The sequence below is a fragment of the Populus alba genome, chromosome 6, assembly GCF_005239225.2.
Source record: "Populus alba chromosome 6, ASM523922v2, whole genome shotgun sequence".
NCBI classification, from domain to species: Eukaryota; Viridiplantae; Streptophyta; class Magnoliopsida; order Malpighiales; family Salicaceae; genus Populus; species Populus alba.
Window position 1 is genome coordinate 21192628 of NC_133289.1, and position 25105 is coordinate 21217732.

General features: G+C 32.1%; 2 protein-coding genes across 4 annotated transcripts; one reads left to right on the plus strand and one right to left on the minus strand.

Annotated features, from left to right (window-relative positions):
- Nucleotides 1-738: 738 nt before the first annotated feature.
- LOC118030830 (uncharacterized) lies at nucleotides 739-8520 on the plus strand. Of its 3 annotated transcripts, XM_035035119.2 has the most exons (8): nucleotides 740-992; nucleotides 1090-1214; nucleotides 1329-1584; nucleotides 1712-1786; nucleotides 2507-2900; nucleotides 5500-5881; nucleotides 8092-8169; nucleotides 8284-8520. In XM_035035119.2, the coding sequence occupies exons 5-8, from the start codon at nucleotides 2521-2523 to the stop codon at nucleotides 8332-8334; spliced, it is 891 nt and encodes a 296-aa protein (XP_034891010.1). In that variant the 5' UTR covers nucleotides 740-992; nucleotides 1090-1214; nucleotides 1329-1584; nucleotides 1712-1786; nucleotides 2507-2520; the 3' UTR covers nucleotides 8335-8520. The 3 variants fall into 3 exon arrangements, with proteins under 3 accessions (XP_073266083.1, XP_034891010.1, XP_034891012.1); XM_073409982.1 differs by lacking the exon at nucleotides 8284-8520 and having other exon boundaries at nucleotides 739-992; nucleotides 8061-8162; XM_035035121.2 differs by lacking the exons at nucleotides 740-992; nucleotides 1090-1214; nucleotides 1329-1584; nucleotides 1712-1786; nucleotides 2507-2900 and adding an exon at nucleotides 4395-5326.
- A 4809-nt stretch (nucleotides 8521-13329) lies between these two features.
- On the minus strand, nucleotides 13330-15651 carry LOC118030831 (ADP-glucose phosphorylase). Its single transcript, XM_035035123.2, has 3 exons — nucleotides 15063-15651; nucleotides 14581-14871; nucleotides 13330-13719 (listed from the first exon to the last, which is right to left on the minus strand). Exons 1-3 carry the CDS (start codon nucleotides 15543-15545, stop codon nucleotides 13453-13455), a joined length of 1041 nt encoding a protein of 346 aa, XP_034891014.1. The 5' UTR covers nucleotides 15546-15651; the 3' UTR covers nucleotides 13330-13452.
- Between the last annotated feature and the right edge of the window lie 9454 nt (nucleotides 15652-25105).

Sequence of the window (25105 nt, forward strand, 5' to 3'; positions counted from 1 at the left end):
AATTGGCATGTCTTCCCAATAATAATGAAAATTTAAGGATTGAATGATAAAAAAATATGATACGAATATTAATTTGAATTTTCAATTTTATTAAAAATCATAATGAGTTACTTTCTTATGATTATTACAAATCTTTTTTTAATAGAATTTTAATAAGTGAAAAGATTATCAATTTAAGCTTGTTATAAAAAACTAATGCTAATTATAAACTAATATAAAAAATAATAATATTTATTTATTCAACCATTTTAAATTTAATAATAATATACATCAATGATAAAATATATTTTTTATATCTTGTACTGTAATATTCCTCGTCAACAGAACATGATATGTGAATTTTTATTTTATATTGTATAACACTGTCAAGTATAACTCCGATTTCTGTTTTATTTCGTATCAATCCTTCTACTCAAGTATCAACTTACTTTATTTCTTCAATCCCGAAATAATAACCCGATATTATCGACAGAGCTCATTTTCTTCACTAAATTTAACCATGGTTAGCTGACATGTGTTAAATAAAATAACTCCGTAATCATCTTATATTATAATAATTTGACAAAAAAAAAAAACACATAACGCGCTTCAAGATTCCGTTGGACTAGTGAGAGAACCGTGAGCCCAAACGCAACACAGAAAGGGTTGTAACGTGGTAAGGAATGGACGGCCTTTGACGGTTAATATGGACCGTCGATTATGAATCAAGGACTATTTATACTCGGAATTGAAGGGTTGGATATAACGGAGAGCTGGTAAGGGTATAGAAGGCTGGGTTCGAAGGGGAGAGAAAGAGAGCATTCGTTTCGTTGTATTGAAGAAGACGAAGCTCTCTGTAGTATTGGTCGGCTCTTCTTCACAGTTTTCAGTGCCAAATTTCTTGCACTTTCTCTCTCTTTCTAGCTAAGCAAACATGGGATTTTGAATGGGATTGAAGAGAACTGGATAAATGTCGAGGATCTGTAACTTTTACGGAGACAGAAGAGTTTTAGGTGTGTAATTAAGAAAACGTAATCTGATTTTGTACAAGTGTTACGTGGTTGAACCTGAAAACTTAGTTAATAACTTGTTGGATTCTCTCTTCTACAGGTACATTTGCAGTGATTTGCAGGTGCTTTTCACAGGGAGTGAGTTCCACGCTGGATTCTGATTTACGAAACTAATTTTGAGTTTTGAAGACTGGGCTTCGTTTCATTGAGATTTATAGGGAGAAGGTATCAGAATATTACACCTTCGGAGTTCAAAACATAACTGGATTTCATTGGATGTTTTTCTGGCTAATTCCCTCAAGTAATCACGACTTTGTCTCGTTCTTTTTTGTTTTGCAGATACATTGTGAAAGATTTAAGCCGTTTCAGAGAGAATTTGGAGGACATCGTCACACGGTGTACTGTTAGAGGATACAATTTTAAATCAGATTTCTGGATACACAAAGATCGGAATCTTTTGAAATGTCTACATTCAGTTGAAAATCCGATAGAAGATTTGAATACTGCACAGACAGAGAACTAGAAAAAGCAAAGTGTTGTGAATCGGTGAATAATCATAAGAGACAATTCCTCAAAATCTGAATGATATTGAAAGGTACGAGAATCCAAGTCTTGATTATGCAGTTCAACTCTAGATTGCCAGTTTCGTAGCTGCAATTTACTAGGCCTCCCTGTTTTTTTCCGTTCAGCATCAATTGATTTCTCTGTTTTTGCTTGTGTAGTCTACAGTGTCCCAAGAACAACCAGTAGTTTCTCCGGTAATCAGCAGATTTCTTCAAGAAGTTTGAAGTTTTTAGGTAATGTGTCTTTCTCTTCACAGGCTCTCGATTGCTCTCCCTCCCTTCATGGTTTTCGTATCGAGGCCAACCTTTTTCTCTCCGAAGAATTCTTACTTCAACCTCACTTTCTGGTCGGTTTTTTATTTTTCAATTGTTCTTGATGCTTTCTTCCTTTCTTCTCTCTGATTTTGCGTGCAATCAAGAGAACTAGCTTTGCTTTCAATTTTTGTTCTCGCCATCATTTTCTCAGACAACGATCTCCGTTTGTGTTACCAAGAAAACTTCGGCTGAAACAAACTGCTACTCAATAACACCCACCTTCGCTTTTTGTCTTTTCTACTTTGAAGAGTTTCGACACTCGTAGGGGAGCTAATTGAATTTTCTTCATCTGAACTTTTGAGAAATTTCTTGTGTGCTCTGTTTCTCCACGCGGATAAAGTTTTTAAAACTTCACAGATGCATTTATAGATTGACTCCATCTCTTACATTTCCACTCATATCCACCTTAAGAGATGCCAATCTCACGGCCACTGTTCAACTGTGAACAATCTAAGCCGTAGTATTCACATCCTACGCCAATCTTTATCCCTTTTTTTTGCTTCAATTTCTTCTTTTCCTTTATTTTCTCGCAAGCCAGGGCCGGCTTCTTTTATTTGAGTTTTGTGCAAGCTGCAGGAAGCCACGTTAATAGCTTGATCTCCCTCTGTTTTTTTTTTTTTTTTTGGTGGGATGGGACAGGTGTACAAAAGTAAATGGAAAAGGATTCATTGAGGAGCAGCAATAATGGTAACACGAGCAACACCACCCATTGCAGTGCCCAGAGAACCAGCTTTGATCCCAATGGACAAACGACGTCGTCTGATTTTGTATTGCAGTGGGGGAACCGGAAGCGGCTCAGGTGTATGAAAGTCCAAGTCAAGGACGTCTCGACCGCTCTGGTTCATAAGACAACTGTTCGGGTGGACCGTCGGGTTGTTAGAGCTGATAACATAGACACCTCTGATCATCAGCCAAGAAGTACAAACAACAGCAGCAACAACAACGATAATCCCACCAATCACAGTAACGGATATTTTAATCTCCGCCAACGTCCGCCTACTCCTCCACCGCCGCCACCTCAGCGGAGTTTAAGGTACAGATCCATTCCTTTTACCATACAGCACGTGAATTTTAAATGAACTTTTTACTTGATGTGATGGCGGAAATTTTGAGCTTATGTGGTGTGGGGGTGTCGATTCTCTTGAGGTTGTCGGGATGTGGTGGTGGAATATGGATAGGGTTGTGGGCTGGGCCCACTATTCTTACTGGGTCGTGTTTGTCGTTTATTTTATCCAAGCGGCAAATTTACAGTTTTCGTTCCTGAATCATATCTTAGCATTTTTCACCTTCCCTTCAAGGCTCTACATGGTTTAGAAACTTTTTAGTTAGCATGGATCATAGAGTGACAGTCTTAGGAGATTTTATGCTTTTCAATAATTGATTAAGGAGGAGGGTTTTGGGTCCCACCGCTTGTGTGCACCCGATTTTGTCCATTCCCTCTCAAAAATATCCTTCAACTATTGTCTCAATTTTACACTTAAAACCAAAATTTTATATTAATTTTACTATCATACTTTTAAAAATTCTCAATTAATAACTTCAATCTATTTTAAAGATTCCTTATCTATATCTTCATCCAAATTATTTTTTAATATAAAAGATATTTCATTTCTCAGGGAACTTATTTTTTTATTAATTGATAAATCAATATAATTTAAGGATAAAATTGATAAAATAAATAATCTGGGTGTGAAATCGATACCACCTTAATAGTTTCACGGTATATTTGGGATCTTTCTATATTTTTATATTGAGAGCCTCAGGATTTAACTTCAACGAAAATCAGCCCATAAATTAGAGCACTACAGAATAATTTCAATAAATGTTTTTTTCTCCCTTGTCATGAATGATTGATGGTGTGGTTTTCACTGGAAGACTACTTTTCCTTGGGAAATTCGGGGCTTTCGTAGTTTTTGGAGGCATTATGGTGTGGACTGGAGTGGTTGAATGGAGTAGAGTATTCACAGACGTACATGCGCTGGCTGAGTGGTTCCAGCTGCGGCATTTTCTTAAAAGCACCATTGTCGTGGTCGGGTCTCTTGGCCTCAAGAGAACTCGACACCTTACCTTATTCTCTACATTGCTTTTGATGATCGATCATGTCCCTTCAGTTCTGTGACTTGCGAGCAGAAATAATCAGATGCGTTAACTGTAGGGATAAGGGTATGAGTCTGACATGCATTCTTTAGGTGGGGTGGACATGGCTGTTCTAGAAATGGATAGGAAGGCCACGCGTCGGGGATGCCCTTGACTTTGAACCTCCACCTGGCCTGACTGGTTCTGTGATGGCAAATACATGGGCCTCATAAAATATTTCATCTTCAACATGCAACTTGCTTACTTTAATGTAACAGGTGCTTAGAGGTTGGATCAAATTCTTGAAAAGATCAAACAATTTTGCTTGCTTGATTGAAATATTATATGAGGCTTATATTTGTCCACTTTCCGATTGGTCAGGTGGGCGCATGTGTATGGCTCGGGAGTAGAGCTCATGGTAAGTGCATGAAAGCGCCTTCTCTCTAGCCTTTCTTCCGAGTCAAAATTGGGTTCTCGAGTAAAATAGGCTGCTGCTCTTTGCTATTTTAATGATCTAGGACGGAGTCCTTAAGAGGGAAACTCCAAGAACTTGGTTGATGGTTTTTAAACAGAAAGGTAAGAATGTATGAATTGGTCATCACTTATTCTCTGATTTGGGTGATACAACTTCGTAGCATCGCCCCCCATCTAGGGTTGATCCTTCTGACTGCCAAAAAACCTTAGTGATAGCTATGGTGATTGTTGAAGAACTAGTTGCAATTTCTCTTAACAGAATTCGGGTGCATGAAAACATTAGAAATATGGCATGAATTTGTATGCTTTTAGCAAGGAATTCTTTGGTCCAAATGACTGTCGGAATTAACATATTATATAGTACAAAGACTGAATTAGGTTCGGCTTTTCCTATGGTAGTTTGGTCTGTGGCAGGCCTATCAAACTTGATCATAACCTCTCAAATTCTAATCCACAACGGCATGGGGCGAGTCGATAACATTGAAAAGACAAGCCCCACCCGAGTTCCCATAATTGAAAGGAAAAAAAACACCATCCACCGTTCGATTACACATAGGATTAGGAATCTGGTCCACTTTATCTTACAATTGAATACGTAATCTTAACCCCTAAAAAGGATCAAAAACAAAATCCAACGGCCACAAAAAACCAGCTAAAAAGACCAGCTGCTCACGTTGGTTGGAAACACGAATAGAAATAGAATCTCCATTCTTCTCTCTCTCTCAAACATCAACAAAGGCATATAAGAAAAATAAACAACACCTCCCACTAGCACACCCCTCCATTAAAGGCCTATATGGTCCACGAAAGAAGCAAAAAATCCCACAAACCCCATTTTCTACGCAAAACCCGTCGAGATTCTAGCCAGTCACACCCACCGATCTATGATCAATCGGAACTCCCCAAAGGGTATTCTTGTAATTTCATAATTACCCACTTCAAATCTTTTTTTTTTTTACTACTTTACATAAAAACACTTCAGATGTTTTACTTTTATTGTATTTCCTAGTCAGTCGTGTCGCATATGGTCTAATTTTGTTTGTTTGATGTTGTTTGTTCAATACTTGTGTTAATTTCAATAGGAACTCAGAGAATTCAAGTGTCATGAGAGGAGGCCAGAGTAACGGTGGTGGTTTGAGAAGGATTGCTTCACCGGACAAGGGTACGCACGATGAGAGAAGCAACAATAACCACCACCACCACCACAGCAGCAACAACCATGAGAACCATAACCACAATAACAAATCAGCGGCTTCTTCGGATAGCAAGAAAGGAGGAAGGTCATCTTCTGGGGGAAGTGGAGAACCACCGCCACCGCCACCGCCACCGCCACCAGTTTGGCCACCAAAGTTTGTTATTGCTTTAACTAATAAAGAGAAAGAGGAAGATTTCTTTGCCTTTAAAGGGTCTAAGTTGCCTCAAAGGCCCAAAAAGAGAGCCAAGTTCATTCAACGCAACCTCAATGTAAGACCCTTCTGCTTCCTTGTTTTTCTATTTCAAGTATTTATTCTAGCAGTCTATGTTTGATTATTTTCTTAATTGTTATTTTACAATCTTTTTTGAAGATTAGAAAAGGAAAACCCATAACTACTAGATGATCAGTGTATTGTCTCATTATCTATTTCACTTTCACTGTAGAACTTTCAAAAAGGATAGAATTGTAAAACACAAAAAAAGATTATATGCAGAGTAAGGTACAAGCATTTATATAACAAGGTACAAGTGTGATGGGTGGCGGTGGAAAAAAATAGAACACAAATTTTAAGGATACCGTCGGGAATTGCAAGTTTAGAGAGTTTACGGATTGTGGAGTAGAGTCTTTTTAAAATAGTTTTTTTTAATATATTAGTTTTTTTTAATTTTAACATTAAATCATTAAAAAATACGATTTTAATATTTTTTTAAATAAAAAATCTTTTTAAAAAACTCGAAAAAAAAACAGAATTAAAAGTTGTGTCAAAAGACCTTGTTTGGGGCAACACAACTGCACTATTGTTTTTTTTAATCTCTTACTTTAAATAAATTTTTTTAATATTTTTGTTTTATTTTTATATTCATTTAATATACTGAAATAAAAAATAAAATTTTAAAAATAAAAAATATTTTAATATATTTTTAAATAAAAAAATACTTTTAAAAACAATTATATCTCTTTAACAAACACAGCAAGATATGTTGATCTGCTTTTTGGTGTTTTTCCTTGCCTGTAAAAGCTAGGAAAGCGTGTAAAGTAACAGATGCACTTATTGTACGTGGCAATCAAGCCGTGGATGTCTACCTATTAACCAATAATAACCTCAGTTTGTTAGCACTTACCTTTTTCTTCTTCTCTGTGTGTTTCTTATTTACGTAAACTACTAGAAATTAGGGTTACGCACTGGTAATTACGAATGTTAAGTTTATGGTTAGATTTTAAGAATCATTTTCACAGGCCATTATTTTAGCAATTAATAGGTAGGTTCCCATACCTTTTTAATCCCGAATATGCCGGGCACTAGAAAGCCATTTGATCAGCTCACAATCTGAGTGGGGTTTGGCTGGCTGAATCATCTGGCACGTGCTAGGTGATCGAATTTTCAACTGAAGATAGATTTATTGATTATTTTTTCTTTTTGCTATTTACATGACGATGACGGGGAGAATATTAAATTGATTTGAGTATAATAATAATAATAATACGACTGATCACCCATTATTGCAATCAGCACGATTGTAACTGTGGACCGCCCACACTTTTAGACAGTTATGTTTTACCATAATTGTTCTTGTGATACTATAATTTATGCTTCGGTTATAAGCAACAACCCATGAAACTTTCCTTTGAAAAAAAAAAAAAAAAAAAAACCTAGGGAACTCCATGGGGGCATACAGCTAACAAGGGTGCGCATCTGGTGTTGAAGTTTGTTAAGGCCCCATTTTTTTTAATATATTATAGTTTTGAAATGATAATATTAAAAATTAAAAAAATATATTTTCAAGTACAAATTGCTTTTAAAAAAACATAACACTATGCTTATCAAGAAAATTTAGGCTTTGTGACAGAATTGTAGTAAAGCATTAGATTAAATTAGAGTAAATGTGTCGGGTGAGGATTTTAATGTACAACGCTATGCTTATCTCTGGAGTAGCCGACAAAAGTGACATGAACCTAACGGCTCCTTGTCAATGACTCAACTTTTGTTTGGCTCATATTTTAATCTATTTTCCATTGTTGATTATCTATGTTTTTCAGAGTTGTTTTGTGCGATATTTTGGGAATATTCTTTACTTTATAGGCAAATAGTCATTCCTTCATAGCTAAAACCTTTTTTTTTTTTTGTTTAAGTGGTGGCTATTGGTTAAATCGAGGGGGAGGGAATAGTCCAATTAGTGATGGTAACGGTTGTTTTTTAAATAACTTTTCGTACTGAAATACATGCCAGTGATATTTTTTTTTATTTTTTAAAAATTATTTTTGATATCAGCATATTAAAACGATTCATAACGTACAAATCATATTAAATTTTAATAAAATAAAAAATTTTAATTTTTTTGGAACGTGGTTTCAACCACGATCCCAAACGGTTCCTAGAAATAGTGCTGTTTTTTATTTATTTTTTTCTATGAACTGTATTGGGTTGTGTTTGAAATTTCAATTTTCTAGAGGGACCTCTGATTCTGGTTGTGCTACGCAGCTTGTGAGTCCTGGAGCATGGCTATGTGATTTGACACTAGAACGGTATGAAGTGAGAGAGAAGAAGATCACCAAGAAGGTAATCTGAACGATGATGAACCATAAGTATTTATTTTCACGTCAGCATGATTGTTGCTGTAATGCCGGGTCTATTATGAGCTTGACGAGTAGCATCTTTGTGTTTTCCATGTAGAGACCGAGAGGGTTGAAGGCCATGGGAAACATGGATTCTGACTCTGACTAGGAAAAAAACTCTGGACAAATCACAAATGTGCCTGGGAGGAAGATGGATGTTGATGACAAAACATCGTTGGAATTTGTTGGGTTTTTTTTTCTCGGAGGAGGTAAGAAAAATGCTGGCTCCCCCGTGCTGTATAAATCATGACCTTTCACCTCCTGCAAGAAAGCAAAGGATAAAATTTCAGTCGTATATGTTTTTTTCTTAAAAACAATTCCTTTCTATTCCCTGATCCTCTAACCTTCGATTTTTTTCAATTGACTTGGCTTATATCGTGAATCTGGTGGGTTATTTTAGGTCAATTGATGCATTTTTTTTTAAAATTAAAAAAAAAAAACTAGGTTTTTACACGAATTCAGGTGGAGTCCGAATCGGTCATCGAGTTGATCTATGCCATGGATCTTAAGCAAATGCGTGATGCTGGTCAACGTGGATTTTGCAGTGCATCAAGAAACATGTGTATCTAACCTTCGATTTTTTTCAATTGACTTGGCTTATATCGTGAATCTGGTGGGTTATTTTAGGTCAATTGATGCATTTTTTTTTAAATTAAAAAAAAAAAAACTAGGTTTTTACACGAATTCAGGTGGGGTCCGAATCGGTCATCGAGTTGATCTATGCCATGGATCTTAAGCAAATGCGTGATGCTGGTCAACATGGATTTTGCAGTCCTAGGGATATGTGTATCTTGTGAAAGCATCACGACTGTTTGTTCTTCCAGGATAATTGAAGATTAAATTTAAAATATAATAAATCAGGCATCCAGAATTAATCATCGATTAAAATGAGGATAAAATACACTGGTAAGAGGATGTAAGGGATAGTGTTAACGATTAAAAGTTTTTTATTTTAGAAATATATTATTATAATATTTTTATATTTTTAAAATTTTATTTTTAATATTCGAACGATTTAAAAAAATGAAAAATCAAATAATTTTAAAACAAATAAAATTTTTTTAAAAAATCTTTCCTCTACTCATTGCCCTCTTTTCGATCAAATTGTCATATTTTCTTTGGGGAAATACTTAAATTCTAAAACCTTTTTTTTAAGGAAAAAAAAGAGAGAGACAAGATCAGAACTTGATATTTTAATAAAACGTCTCAGAGTTAGCATGGATTGATTATCTAAAATAAGTACTCCATTTCCGTAAGTACATGTATAGTGGATGGAAAATGGTGTGAAATTGGGAGTGTATGCCAAGCAAGGATACGATACGATTAGAAACAACGCAATGAAATGCTTGCACCTAGTCACATACTCACGTGTGGATTTTATTTGATATCATTTTCCTTCCCTTAAAAATAGATGGGGCTGAGCAATATTTTTTAATACGTATATTTTGCCCTATGTTTTTTATGATTAGAATGATACTAAATTAATTTTGGATTATGCAAATTATATTTTTTATTGTTTTATTATTTATATTTCCAAAACTAAGGGGTTTTGATTTTCCTTAAACCTCAATGAGTGTTTGTTTTGTGTAATGGTGTTACAACCTATTTTTTAAATTATTTAAAGTCATTAAGTAATTGATAACTTTTTTAGATGTTTTTAAATGAAAATAATAAATATATATATAGTTTAGAAATATTTTTTAATTGAAAAGTTTCTTTTACAATAATAGCACAGGCATGGGTAATTGTAACTTTTTTTTATGATTCTAGGTAAAGACAGTTAATGGGGCAGCAAATATAAACTTTGGGTTATCCATTTTGATTTATTTTAGTTTACTTGGGTGATTTTGATGATATTTGATGTCAATAGGTGGTTGAGAAAGGTTTTTCTGGTGTTTATTAGATGTTTTTAGGTGAAAAATTAATTGAAAGAAGGATTTTAAACCCAAAATCCCTACACCATGATTTTTTGAACACCATAGAGGTGGGTAGATTATAAATCAGATAGTAGCAGATGACACGTTATCTTCTCTAATAGACAACATATGACCTTTTTTTTTTAAATGCTCACCTTGACTAGTAAGACATGTTTTGGAGCCATGCATGACTACCAAGAACAAATCGTGAGGCCCGTGGACCAAAGCGGACAATATTTTGTTAGTGGGATGGAGTGTTTCAATTTGATATTAGAGCCCAGCTCAGTGGTTGTTCGATGGTGCCGACGAGGTTATCAGGTTCCTTAAAAAGAGTGGATTGTAATATCCTACATTGACGGGAAAGAACTTGGGCAAGAGTCTAATATGAGTATATTCACCTTGACTAGTAAGACGCGTTCTGAAGCCACGCGTGGCTGCTAAGAACAAATTCATGAGGCCCGTGGGTCAAAATGAAAGTGGGGTGGGGTATTTCACCTATGCTTTTTCAAGGCTCTAATATGTTGGGTCATTCAATCCCACGCACCTAGTTTGGTCTTTTTAGAAAACAAAACAATCAACATTGTGTTTTTTTTTGTTGTATTCTTTTTTAATTTTATTATTTAATATTGGATTGATTTTGAATTAATATTCATTTCTTTATATCATGTGGTTAAATTAAAAAAAAATATTTATTGAAACCATTATAGTCCACAACCTAGGTCACGGGTTTGACAAATTAACCATGATTGATCGAAATCGATTCAAAACATCATTTTTTTAATGTATATAAAAAAGATATAAGCTTTAATTTTTATTTTTTTTTACAAGTCAAATTGTTTCTTATTGGTCATTCGAGATGATTTACAACCCATTGATATGATCTTTGATTCTTTTGTTATTTTTTATTCTTTGAATTTTTTAATTTTGTACTTGCCGAATCAACTAGGTCATATCGAAATAACTCCAATGTGATTTAATTTAAAACTTGAACTTAACAAGGAATTGAGTCAAGAGTTTCTAGACTTGACTCGTTGGGTTAGACTTAATAACAATGTCATAGAATTTCCCGCAACTTTGATTTTTTTTTATATATATATTTTTAAAAAATTAGCTTAACCGACAACATTACATAAAAGTGAAACTAGTATTACTTTAAAGAGTAATTACTATCTCCATAAGAAAAAGAGAAACACAAAATGAACATTTTTTATATATAAAAAAGGTTAGTTGTAAGTTTTAAAAAATATTCTTATTAATTTTAATAAAATCAAATAAGATTTTTTCTTCTTTTATTGTATCTCAGTCAAATGAATCTACAAAAGTAATAAAAATTACTTTTGAAGTAATGTAAAATTCTCTCCTACTCCGATATAGTGCCTTCAGTGAATAGGGAGCCAAAAAGCTTTAATAAAGTCATGTTGTCATAGAAAGCAACGTAGATCTTAATATATATTGAGAAAACACTAAACCCCGTTGGTCTTTTATTGAAGTGCAAGACACATTGCATTGTATATTGCTAGAAGTACAATGATATTCTTACCTTTCATTACAACAAACAAATGGCCTTTTAATGAAGGTAATATAGTATTTTTCAGGGTGTTCATTTGATATTATGAAATTAATTGGAGGTACAATGATCAACTAAGTACTTTTTACTCAATTAAATTACATAAATATCCTTAAGAAGTTAATAAAAAAACAAAGAAAAAGAGGGCCTTTTCCATCATTTCCTTTTATTTTTAAACACAACTACTTCATTGCCCTTCATGTAAAAAAAAAACTAAAAAATAGGTCAAGGGGTATTTTGATATTTCCATCATGTTTTTTATGTTATAATCTATTTTAATTGGGGCAAGTCTGTTTTTTAGGAGAGAAAAATAGTAATAAAAAAGAAAAAATAGCTTGTGCATGCTATGCATGAGCCAACAAAGTGAAAACCGCTTGCAACCTTCGAGTAGTGCATGCGGCGTCTTCTAACAACCAAAAAGATCAAATTGTTATTTTGTCCAAAGCATCATGTGGCAGTGAAGCTGATGATGCAATGCATGTAGTCCAATTCACTGTGGTTTGATGCATGTAGGGTTTTTTTTCCTCTTTCTCTTTCCTCTCTCTTCTTCTTAAAATCCGTGCAAACAACTAAATTTCAAAGTTGTCTTTTCATTTATTTTTTTTCTTTCAATTGTGATTGTTCTTCTTTTAATTAGTTTTTATTTGTTTTGAATTGTTTTCTAGAATTTCTTTCTTTCAGTTTTATCTTTTTTTATATTGTTTTATTTAGTTTTATTATCACATATGATACTCATTCTCTTTATTGTTTTTTTTTCTTGATTTGTTTATTTTTTTTAATTTTATCTCTCAACAGTTTTTTTACTTTATTTTCTTATCAAATCTTGGTCCCAATTATTTTAATTTCTCTTCTTCTATCCTTTTTTTAGTTTTTTTCTTCAATTTTGTCCCTCCACATCTGACTTCACTTAGTTTTTTTTGTTCAATTCTAGTTCTCATTCTTTTTATTTCTCTCTTTTACCTCTTTTTTATTTTGTTTTTTTTTTAATTTTCCCCTCGACATTTTATCTCATTTATTTTCTTATCCAATTTTAATCCTTATTCTTTTAAAAAAAAATTATCATTTTCTTATTTCAGGGGATGATTATTGGTTACGGATTAGTCAAGTTAACTCAAGTTGTTAATTGTTTTATATTTGTTTTTCAATTTATTTTTCAGTTTTATGTTTTATCTCTTGACATTAGACTGCAGAATCTCAAAGAGTTAGCCAAGTTAATCTAAAATGAGTCATGTTTTTTTTATTTAAATTTAATCTTTTTTCTTGATTATTTTCTTAAAAAATAAAATTTTTAGTCCTAATCTCATGTTGTGATTTGGAGGTGGGTTAACTCAAATTTGTTTCTTTAACATTTTTGTTTTTTAATTTTATCATTTAAAATTAGATATTAAACTTTAAGTTTGATGATTTTTTTTTTATTTTTAATTCTATAAAATATCTTGATCTCATATCTCACATACTAGTCAAACAAATTAACGTCTATTAACTCAAGTTATCATTACCTTTACATCATGTTCTACCTTTAAAAAAATATCGTCTTAGACCCGTGGTAGAACAGTGAGGACAAAAAAAATCTAGTACTTGCGACAAGGGGAAAGCAGCAGCCTTGAGGAAGACGAGCATAAATACCAAAAAGAAACGGTTTCAATAGATTCTGTAAAATGGGACTCTCTTCTCCACAGTAATCTTTCTTTTCGACTGTCTCATTTATTTCTAATTAAATAGTACAGGTATGAATGCGATCAGTTCAATCCTGCATTGGAAGATTAACTTCCCTCATAACTTTTGCAGCATCCTCGGGGAAAACAGGATTTATGTAGCAACCAGTTCCAATTTCAAACCCCCCAACCCCACTTAACTGAGGGACTATCTGTAAGAACCAGTGAGTATAACATGATTCTGATTCTTTAACCTGAACGGGAGAAGTCTGGATCATGAAGTTAAATGGTGGGTTGTTCAACTGTAGAGAAATCTTCCTAAGCATGAGCTTCAGCAATCCGCCGAGATCAACCATCTGCAGAATTGCATATAAATCAGGATAAAATGATAATCACAGAGAAGGACCCTGCTATGAGCAATGAAAATTACAGCAAAAAAACTATTATCTATGGCTCAAAAGCATCAGATAGTTTACAGGTTACATAAAGTACATGAATAAAATGTCCATATCTTATACTTCAGAGAGAAAAACAAGTTGAAAGAATTTTACATGCAGAATCATAGTCTATTGCTTTATCATAAACTCTAGCAAGTTAAGTTATCCTTAAATAAACATCCACATTAAATATGCATCTATCTCATTAATCTACTTTTAGGCATTCCATCTGATGAGATCTTAGTTTTTCCCAAATAAATATAAAGCGCTTTATTAGCTTTATAATTGTCTATGTACTAACAATAGTTCTTTTTATTTCTGAAGACAAAAGAAAAAAGAAAAATTCTTTCTTTTCTTTGGAAAAATATAACAATAAATATCAAAACGAAAAGGATCCAAAGACACCTTTCAAACATATCCTGTACATATTTTAAGGTTTGAGGTCTAAACTGGCACAGGGCAATAGTTGCTCCAAGCTCCTGCCACAAACATTTAGAATCAAAATTCTGGGTTCAACAAAATCAAGAAATACCACCCTTGTTTCTCATTGTGGTTTAAATTTGAACTAACAAAATATTCTAAAGTATCACACATGTATATAATGATTTTTTGATGAATGTCTTCACCCGTTTTCCACTTTAGAAGTTGTAACTACCAGTAATTGTAGCATAGAACTCATCAAAAATGATAATTATATCTCTATGATCCTCAAAATTTGAAAATTTGTGCATAATAAAAGATACGATTTGTAGAAAGTAGAACCAATAACTGACAATTTACCTTCTCAAAATCAAGTTCATGGAAATGAGAAGAGTGAACCCTGGGAATAATCCATATCTCAAAAGGGAATGTGGCAGCAAAAGGAGCAATGGATATAAAATGGGATGATTCATCAATCAAGAGTTCTTTTGCTCGAACTTCACAGAGACTGCATTTTCCAGTCTTTTCAAAGTACTCCTTCATGCCCTCAAGTCGAGCAGAAACTGATGAAGGAATAACGGGAAGAGCCAGTATCTGGCTATGAGAATGACTCATCGATGCTCCAGCAGATACGCCGTGGTTCTTGAACACCTTAAGGTGGAAAGCAAAGACTGTTGTTATAGACAAACACGAAAAAGACAAACCATAGCTCAACTTGTTTTGCTACAAATTTAAGATTCAAGAAAAAAACCATCACCAAAAGCACTGAAAAATCCACTCATACTTTGAACATGACCAAAAACAGACACAAATTCACTAAAAAGAAGAGGAAGGAAATAAACCTGCACGTATTTAATGGATTGAACACTCAAAATCTGCTGAATCCTCTTCTTATAAGCCAAAAAAACTTCACCAATCTCTCTCGGCTCCATATCACTTAGCTGGACCGAATGAACTGGATTCTCTATCACCACATCGTGAAACCCAAAACCTCCAATGACCCGACCTGGAAACTCCATGCCCTGCTTTTCCTCACATGGGCACTCAAGATTTCTGCTCAGGGCAGGGTAGAGATTCTCAATGACCCGGAGTTTCCAATTCGGGTCATTCAGGTCGGGTGGTACTCGGAAGATCTCGGGCGCACACTCATGCTCGTTGCCGATGCAGAAAGGGCATGAGGAATTGTTGTTGGGGTTTTGAGGGTTTTTTGATTTAAAATCAGTGGGTCTTTTTGCACGGGCAGGTGAGAAAATGACCCATCGGTTTGTCACTGGATCGTGCCTAAGTTCGGTGCTCCGACCACCGTTTTGATGTTGTGATGCCATTTCTTTCTAGATCACTTCTATATTCTACTTGTGTTGAGGTTCTTTTTCCCCACCGACTCGGTTTGCTCGGCTTGAGTGTTATCTTAAATAGGTTTGTTTTAATAAAACGATACTGTTTTAATTGTTTTATATATATATATATTAAAACAAAATCTAAAACATCGTAGAAATTGACTAGTTAAATTTTCGGAGGAGGCCTTCTGTATGACGTACGCGGTTTTGCTGTGTTTGGGCCTTGGCCACTGAAGGTACCCGAGAAAAGACAACCTTATCCTTCACCCATCTAATTCACCGGCAAAGTTAAGATTCAATAACCATGGGATGAAGTTTGTCAAACAAGTTTTCAGCATTTTAAGAAGATTCTACGATTCATCTAAATCTAAAATATTAGTGTTTGTTTTTTTTTAATTTTAATGTCTATTTTTATAGTATTTTTTAAATTATTTTTAACTAAAAAATACTACTATATTGATATTTTTTATATAATTTTAATTTTCTAATATAAAAAATAAAACAAGATATTTTAATATATTTTTAATTAAAAAATAATTTATAACACAATATCAAATACATAACAAACACATAAGAAAAAAAAAACTCTCCTTTTTAGCCTTTTATCATTTTTTCTATAAAAAACTTGTGCCTAAAACACATTACATACACATCTAATCTAATAAAAAAAATCATTGGAAAACATTAAATTACTGAATATTTACATGATCAATAATTTTAAAGTTTATTAAATTAATAAAAATATATATAAACTGGCAAAACAACCGCATTAAAACAAAATCAGCGAAGTTTCCAGATCATGACTGTTGAGGAAAGAGAATCTATTGTCCCTTGGTTACAGCTGTCCAGTTTAATGACACGGCGAATGTGAGAGCGTAATCTAACAATTCCCTATTGCAACCAAATACCATTCATTAAGCTGACAATAATATTCTTCTTCTAATAACATATTAATTCTTCCCATTTCACATGGTCTAAGAATACGTGGACTCTGCTGATTGGTTCGTTTAGCATGAAGCAAGTGGAAGAGGGAACATAGTTTTAGTGGGAGCGGGTTCAGGTGCCATGCCACATCAGATTTTGCGTCCTGCTGGAATAATAATAAATCCATAATTAATTTAGCATAAACTACGGGGAAGAGAGCAGCTGACTCATGGACTCCTGAATTCAACGATGGATTCTTTTGTGTTCTAGACAGGTGACGGCAAATATTAAATCAAGCACTAGGATATTTTTGTCCCAGTCATTACAAACCGTTTTTAAATTGCTTCTGTTACGTTTTCAAAATATATTTTATTTGAAATTATATCAAATTAATTTTTTATTTTTATTTTTTAAAATTTTAATACTGTAATATTATAAATATATATATATATATAATATTTTAATATATTTTCTTCTAAAAACTCCCATTAATCCACAACAATAAACACACGAATTATTCCTAAATTCTTCGTAAATCATACTTTTTAAATGGTTTTTGTTACAGTGGTTGATACTATTTTTTAATGTTTTTTTTAATATATTAAAATAATATATATTTTTTATTTATTAAAATTTATTTTAACATAAATACACTTAAAGAATACAAATATATATAAAAATTTAATTAAAAATAAAATAAAAATAAAATTTGATTAAAGTAATCCAAATGGTGCCTTAATTAACCCAAGCTTTAACATCGGGGAAGCTTTTTATCGCAATTATTAAACTGATATGGCAGGTTGACTTGGTGACTGGACCTGTTTGGATTTGTTAAAAAACCGATGGTGCAATAACTTGGTAAAACTCGATCGATCCTGGCAAACCCAGACGAGACATGATTTTTTTTTTTTTTGAATACCATGACATTTATCACCCGTTGAAATCTCCTCATTTTCACCTCTTCCTCTATACAATGGAACACAAGCATCCACAGACTTCACTAAGCAATTTAGGAGTCCAATAATAAACCCACGTTCCACAAAAGGTTGACACTCGTTTGTTCTTTTTATCATATTTGTCAACCTCCTTAACTGCAGTGCTGATAAACCTTGCACGGGTCCCTTTGGTAAGAGGTTTGCAGCTAGTATGAATAACGTTAGCTTTGTAACTCCTCCATCTTTGAATATCCTTCAAGCTTGCTATTTTGGGATTGCTGGTGTTTTTTAAAGGAATTTTCCTCGTAAGCCTCCTAATGAGTTTAATTACACTGCTGAGAATCTCCCAGCCAACCTTCTGACACCAAGTTTTGGTACTTAGGTGATGGTTTTAGAGTACAATGCGAGTGTTAAGATCATTCTTCAAGGGACAAATGTATTAGCCGCTGATAACCATCCCATCCATTTACATGGCTATAGCTTTTATGTGGTTGGATGGGGTCAGAGAATTTTGACCCCATTAAGGATCCTTCAAGATATGATTTCGTTGATCCACACGAGGAGACTACGGTTGGAGTTCCGTATAATGGATGGGCAGCGATCAGATTCAGAGCAAATAACTTTGGACGGGTGATAAATAATTACTATTTATTTTCCAAGTTGACTCAGATTGAGGCATAAAACTTGAGACCCCGTTTTTTAGCCAGATCAACCCGGACCAGGTCTAATAAGTATACTTTTTATGGGTGTGCTTATTAGCAATAATCACATCCACGTTACAATGGCCAGCACAAACTAATTGTTATTAAATAAACAAGAGGGTTATCTATCATTAATTAAAGAGCATTTAGGACTTGTGACTTGCAAGTTTTCTCTGGTAAATAGGAGATCTAAATTTCTAGTCATCTCAAACCCAAGAGCTCGAACAGAGGACACGGCTCTATGAGCTATCCGGGGACCAATCACCAAGCCACAACTTGCGGTGGTTTGTGACTTACAAGTTAAGCATTTCTATAAACACATTAAAGTAACATGACAACGTGGAAGGCATAATCGGGATTCCTGTCCCTGGAAAGGAAAGGCATTATAGGACTGTTTCAAGTGGAGCCAGCATTGGTCAATAGACCACTAAGCTTAGTGGTTAAGGATTCATTTTAATCTGCATTACCCATTAATCACAGAGGAATTAAAATTACACGTTATAACCCAAATTACATATTATTTAAAAATAGAATATTTCCATTTCCTTACTCTCGTGACTGTTTGGCTTCCAGATTGTTCCTTGTCTCTTTTTATGCCCAATTTAAAAAAAAAATTAATATAAAATGACAGAAGTTACAATCGCAGAAAAAATAAAGCAATAAATCCATAAATAAATGAAAACATAAATTAAAAAGACCATAAAGACTAAAATAAACCAATGAATTTATTCATAATAATAGTGAAATCCACAATAACCAACTGTTCACCACCAGCCATATGATAGAAACCTCAAACACTAAATCTCTAGAATACTCATATATACCACTCTCACTAAGCAGCCCTATATTCTCCACCCGTAAAAACCCTCGTCACTAAATAAATCTCAAACCCACACCTAGTCTCCAAGCTCCATGTAGCTCCTTCAGATCTTGAGTCCGTATCCAAGGAAGAGAGCCACGATGGCTGCGACAAAGACCGAGCCCAAGGAAGGATAGATCCCGGCAGCAGCGGCGGTTGGTGCAGGAGCTGGAGCTGACATAGGAGCAGCGGCGTGAACGGAGAGTACAGTGAAGACTAAGGCCAAAACGGCAATGAGAGTTGCTTTTGAGAATGCCATTTGTTTGCTTACTGTGGTTTTTGAAATTTGAAGAGAGAGAGTGCAAAAGAAAGTTTTGGTGGTTTTTGAAAGGAAGTGATTGGTAGAAGCAGGTAAGGGGCGTTTATATAGGGGAGAGAGGGGTGGGGGAGGGTTTGGGCAGTGTTGCGGGTAGCGTGGGATGCCCGAATCTACAGGCTGGCATTTATTGGTTTACTGACAGCTTGCAAATGATGGTTTTTCGTTCTGTAATTTGAAGTGAGTGTTTTGTTTACACGGCGCCGTTTATAGCATGAAGTGGTGGCGTATAGCCGTATAGTGTTCTTCTAAAAAAAATGCCTCTATGTAAAAAAAAAAACAGATACTTTCGGCATGCTAAAATTAGGTAAACTCACACTGACGCAGATTTTAGAGCGTGTAAAACACATCCGGATATTTTCTAGCCGTTTTTGGTGGGTCTTGATTATTTCATTTGTATCGTAAACGTTTTATGGGTTTTTTAGTATTGGGATTTTTAAATTTCTAAATTTTCCTACACCATTACTTCTACATTAATCATCGGTATTTTTTTCAATAACGGAAAATAAATTCAAATCCGAAAGTTCTAGAAAGAAGAGGACAAAAATATCAACGGTTAGGTCTTTGATTTTATAATTTAATGGATATAGATAACTATATAATTAAATGTTGGTGTATGTTTTAAAGAGGCGTGTTAAAAAAATTATAAAATTATATAGATAACTATATAATTAAATGTTGACATGTATTTTTAAAGAGACGTGTTAAAAAAATTAAAAAAAATATCTAGAGAACATGAAGCCAACTCATTCTTTTAGACTCGTAACACTAATTATAAAATCAGATTTAATATAAAAAACAAATCCAAGAAAATACTGGTCAAGTTTTTAATTTTTAAACAGTACAGTAACAAATAAAAGAAGGCAGCCAATATAATAACTTGAAAAAAAAAAAAAAAAAAAATGGATCAAGCGTGCTAGACAGCTAGAAAGCATCGAATATCGATATCAACGGCAGTCTACTCGTCGTGATTGATGGAGTCTTGTATAAAATGCTGCTTCAACTCGTGCAAGGTATGGAGATAAGGCAAGTCTATGGAGAAGCAATAGCAAAGGAGTCAATTTTACTTTTATAATTGATTTTGAGAGGATTTCATAGTAGAACGATCGTATCATAGTTTTAAAACCTGATGTAGTAATCAGGTTTAAAATTTAGATTTTAAGTTTTGACTGGATTGTTAGGTTGACCAAGTTCAATTTTTTTTTTAAAATCAAAACGACGTCGTTTTAGTAAAATAAAATAAAAATCAGCGAGTTTGTAGCTAGGTTTTTTCAAGTCAGCTGAGTCACACTATGTTTTTTTTTTTTCTTCAACCAGACCCAATTCCAACCCCGAATCGGCTGGGTTTCCAAACCGTTTAAATCTCTATTTTATTCTTATTCAATTTGATGGCTTGTTTAATTATTTTCATATTAACGCATTTTTTACTTTGATTTTGTATAATGTACACCGATTCACGGGTTATGTTAAAATTGATAGCGTTTTTAAAATAACGAGAAAAATTTATAACCCGGATTATTGATTCAAATAGATTCAATAGTTTTGATTAATTTTAATAATACAATTATAAAAATAAAAGGATAATAACTAATAAAAAAAAGAAATGTTTGTCAATATTATTAAAAATACGCTATAAATATTTTAAAATATCTCAATGATGTTATTTTATAACAAAGTAAAAATTAAATAAGAACGGGATAACCCTATAAAGAGAATAGTAAAATAAAATCCAATGCTCAATTATCAACGAATCTAATATTGAATGAAAATTTTTAAAAAATATATTAATTTTAAAAATTAATAAAAAAACTTGATTCTAATCAGAATGACAAATTCATAACCAGCTTACGAAGATGAGATAATCTCGTACAAAAAAACTAAAAAAACAATTAAAATCAAACTCGTAGACAAACAAAATAATTAAAGGTGAAATTTAAAAAAATAAAAATATAAAAAAAAATTAAAGTCAACCCATATTAACTTGATTAATCTATGATTCAGGATGTGAAATCAAAATAACTCCATAACAAAGATGAGAAAAATTATGCAATTGAAGGCCCAATAATATAATAATAAATAATAAAACCTAATAAAAAACTAAAAAAATATTAAAGTCAAACTGCGCTAATATTTAAAGTTGATATCTTGATCATGAGAGCATGTTATTAAAACAAACCGAGAAAAAATAATAAGTAAAATTCTCAATTATCTAGAAAAAAAAAAAAGTAAATCTAGTATAAAAATAAAATAAAATAACGAGGTAGAAGATTTTAAGAAAGAATAAAAACCTATAAACGTGTTCAAAAACATTTGCCAAAAAAAATGTACAACGCAATTACCATTGACGACGATGGATTTCTAGCCTACCACGTGAGAAAGATCAAAGATGTTGAACAAGAAAGGAGCTGTCATAGATGATTAAAATGTGGTACCTTAGTAACCTTACAGTGCTTATTAAATTAGACCGCAATGAAAACACACTAGCACAAAACGCGGGGTTTTGATTTGTTCGTGTGAAACAGCAGCTGAGGGTGTCGAGTATGATTTCTGTGCGCGTGGGATATTATTCGGGAAGGAATGTTCAGCGCAATTAATAGCGAACGGGATTCCGTGATCGCGGGCTCACACGGGGACCACGTAGCCTGCAATTAAGGCCAAGTGTTAGAGGACACGTTGATGACTGTTTTGGTTTTCTATTTTGATTTTTTTTATTTTGTAGCGAGCAACCGCGTTGTTTGTTTTTTATTCCAGCAATTCCAGAATCTTCTCTTCTCGTGGCCTCCTCGTTGAACCTGCATTTTAAAGCTGTGGTTCTCGAAAACAGTATGGGGAAGCATGGATGGATTAGATGCCAAGAGTCCAAGACTCTTCTCAGAAAATGTATCTGAACTGACTACAAACTCTGACCACTAATTATTTTTTAAAATATTAAAAGATAAAAACTAAAACTCTGACACAGATATCGTGGTTGTAAAATTACAATTTTATAATTCTCAACTAAAAAATTTAGCTTTGACATTCGAGGAAGGAAGATATTATAACGACTAACGCCCTTTGATAGCTGGAAAATGATTTATTTTTTAATAATGAATTTTAAAAAAGTAAATTATTTTTTAATATTTATTAATGTAATAAAAAATAAATTAGAAAATACTTTCCAATGTTTAGTTATGTCATGAAAAATAAATTAAAAAATAATTTATTAAAAAAACAAATCTTACAAATTAAAGGTTGAATGAGAATGAAATTAAAAATATAAATATAATTTCATAAATTATCTCAAATAAAATAAATAATAGAGATTAAATCTAACAAATAAAAAAAATGAAAGATGAATAAATTATAATAATAATTATTATTATTATTTTATAAATTATTTCAAATAAAATAAATAACAATAAAAAAAATAAGGATTAAATTTGATAAATAAAAAATTTCAATTAAAAAATGACAAGGAAAAAATAAACAACAATTATAAAAATAAGGACTAGAGTTAATATAAAATTAAGTTCTAAGGGATAAAATTGAAAAAATAATATTCAAAGCAGAATATATATAGTAATCAAAAGTTTGATAACCAAATTTGATATAATAAGCAAATAATATGACATTTCTAAATTTTTTACAATTTTCGAAAAGTGTTTTCCCTCTAAAATAAAAGGAAAATACTTTTCTAAAAACTAAGTCAAATTTTACTTTGACTGGAAAGTGTTTTTCGTTAACTAGCTTCTTTAATGACAAATAAACACGGAAAAATTTAGAAAGTGATTTCTAGAAAACCATTTTTCATTAAACAAACACCCCTTTAAAGCCAAACAAATTGAATTGGAGTGCAAAAATTATTTCTATTTCTCTCTTTTAATTGCATAATAAAATAATTTAACTGTCCTTGGTTTTAAAATTTCTTGAACTTATACATAGGAGTAATGATTTTAAAATTTCTTAAACTTATACATGGGAGTTCTTTGATCTTTTCAACATTTTTTTTGTTTTTTGTAATTTTCATCTGGACTGCCAAAAATATTGTAAATTTCAAAGTTTTAGAATAGCTTAGGATGCCATGTCATTGTTAAATTTTAAACAAATGATAAATTTACGAGTAATGTTATTCTTTTAAAAATTCGAGATCATAAAATATAGGTATTTTGTAAAACTCTTTAGTACTAGTCAAAACAGCTAATCTCAAGAGGTTGGTAGGATGATAAAGTAAGTTTTTTTTTTTTTAAAAAAAAAAAGTTTAAAATAAATTCCTGGATATAAATCTTGGAACCAATACACTGCGTTCCAAACAGTGTTTCATCAAATTTAAAATTTTTTTTTTACTAAAATTGAGTGCGGCTTGTATTTTTTAAATCGTTTTAATGTGCTAATGTCAAAAATAATTTAAAAAAAATAAAAAAAAATCATTGGCATGTATTTCGGCACGAAAAGTTATTTGAAAAGCAACCGCTGCCACATTACCAAACACGCTCTGATTAACACGGATGCTATTTCGTTAGAGTAAAAAGGAGTCAACAGGTAAAACAAATGCTTCATCACGGGTTATAAATTTTTTATTAAAAATATCAGGTATATAAGCTATTTTGATGTGTTTTTAACATAAAAAAATTAAAATATAAATAAAAAACCTATAAAAACATCTAATTAAATAAATTAATAATTATTTGTGTAAATAAATGAAAAAAAAATCGTTAAAAATAGTTAAAAAAATAAATTAAATAAATTGATCAATAAATATAGATCAAAATATTTAATTATATAAAATATATTTATCAGGTTATGTTTAATAAACTTGTTTATTTAAATTAATTAAAAATAATAAAAATATAAATATAAATAAAACTAATCAAATAAACCAACACTTTTAAAAAATATAATGTAAGGCTAATTATATAAATATTATTTAAAAATAAATATTTTTTATTTTTAAAAATAAAATTCATATATGTCGAGTAATGACAAGCTGTTTTAGCCTTTTAGGCTTTTGACACACCGCATGATTTGAACCTTTGTATCCTTTCTGGTGTCATTTTTTACGATACCATGACAGTAAAAAGAAAGGAAAGCGTCCTCAAATTTGTCTCTGGAGATTATGGTAATTTCCGTTTTCGAAGAAAGATATATTATGATGTATCTGTCCATTTATGTGATTGATTACCTTAAATTTAACTGGAATTGGAAGGTAAGATACCGTGCCCCGAGGCCATTAACGAGTGAAGTTGGTGGTGAGTTGGGATCATGATCATACCAACTCCACAAGGCAAGTGACATCACGCTCCTGTTAGCGAGTCTGATCCAATCCAAATAGAGATTGCAAAAAAAAAAAATTATTTTTTTATTTAAAATTATTTTTTAAATATTTTTAATGTACTGTGTAAAAAAATCTTAAAAATAAAAAAATATTATTTTAATATATTTATAAAAAATATATATTTTTAAAAACAATTTCTACTGAACTCACAAAAGCCTACTGAGTGTATTTGGTATTGCGGTAGCTGTTGTAGTTGTGGTTTGAAAAAAGTTGTTTTATAAAAAGTACTTTTATTTGAGGTTGGTTTGAAAAAATAAATGTTTGGTTAAAACTGTGGTTAGAATTGAGATTGAAGAAAAAATAATTTTAATGTGTTTGGTTAAGAATGTTTTTAAAATTGAGGTTATAAAATAATTTTAAAAAATATATATTAATATTGATGGTTTTTAATTTAAATTTTATGGATTTAACTATTGCTATTACATCATGAAATAAATCACACTTAAAAAATTACTTTAGCAAAAAACTATCTACAATTTCATTACGTACAAAATTCATCCGA

What these genes read in the sequence shown, in the direction of transcription:
- LOC118030830 (XM_035035119.2), top strand. Translation starts at nt 2,521, where the DNA reads ATGGAAAAGGATTCATTGAGGAGCAGCAATAATGGTAACACGAGCAAC. An exon ending in TCATTCAACGCAACCTCAAT is followed by an intron (nt 5,882 to 8,091) that starts GTAAGACCCTTC and finishes TGTGCTACGCAG; the next exon opens with CTTGTGAGTCCTGGAGCATG. An exon ending in AGAAGAAGATCACCAAGAAG is followed by an intron (nt 8,170 to 8,283) that starts GTAATCTGAACG and finishes TTTTCCATGTAG; the next exon opens with AGACCGAGAGGGTTGAAGGC.
- LOC118030831 (XM_035035123.2), bottom strand. Translation starts at nt 15,545, where the DNA reads ATGGCATCACAACATCAAAACGGTGGTCGGAGCACCGAACTTAGGCAC. An exon ending in AATCCATTAAATACGTGCAG is followed by an intron (nt 14,872 to 15,062) that starts GTTTATTTCCTT and finishes TTCCACCTTAAG; the next exon opens with GTGTTCAAGAACCACGGCGT. An exon ending in ATGAACTTGATTTTGAGAAG is followed by an intron (nt 13,720 to 14,580) that starts GTAAATTGTCAG and finishes GCAATTCTGCAG; the next exon opens with ATGGTTGATCTCGGCGGATT.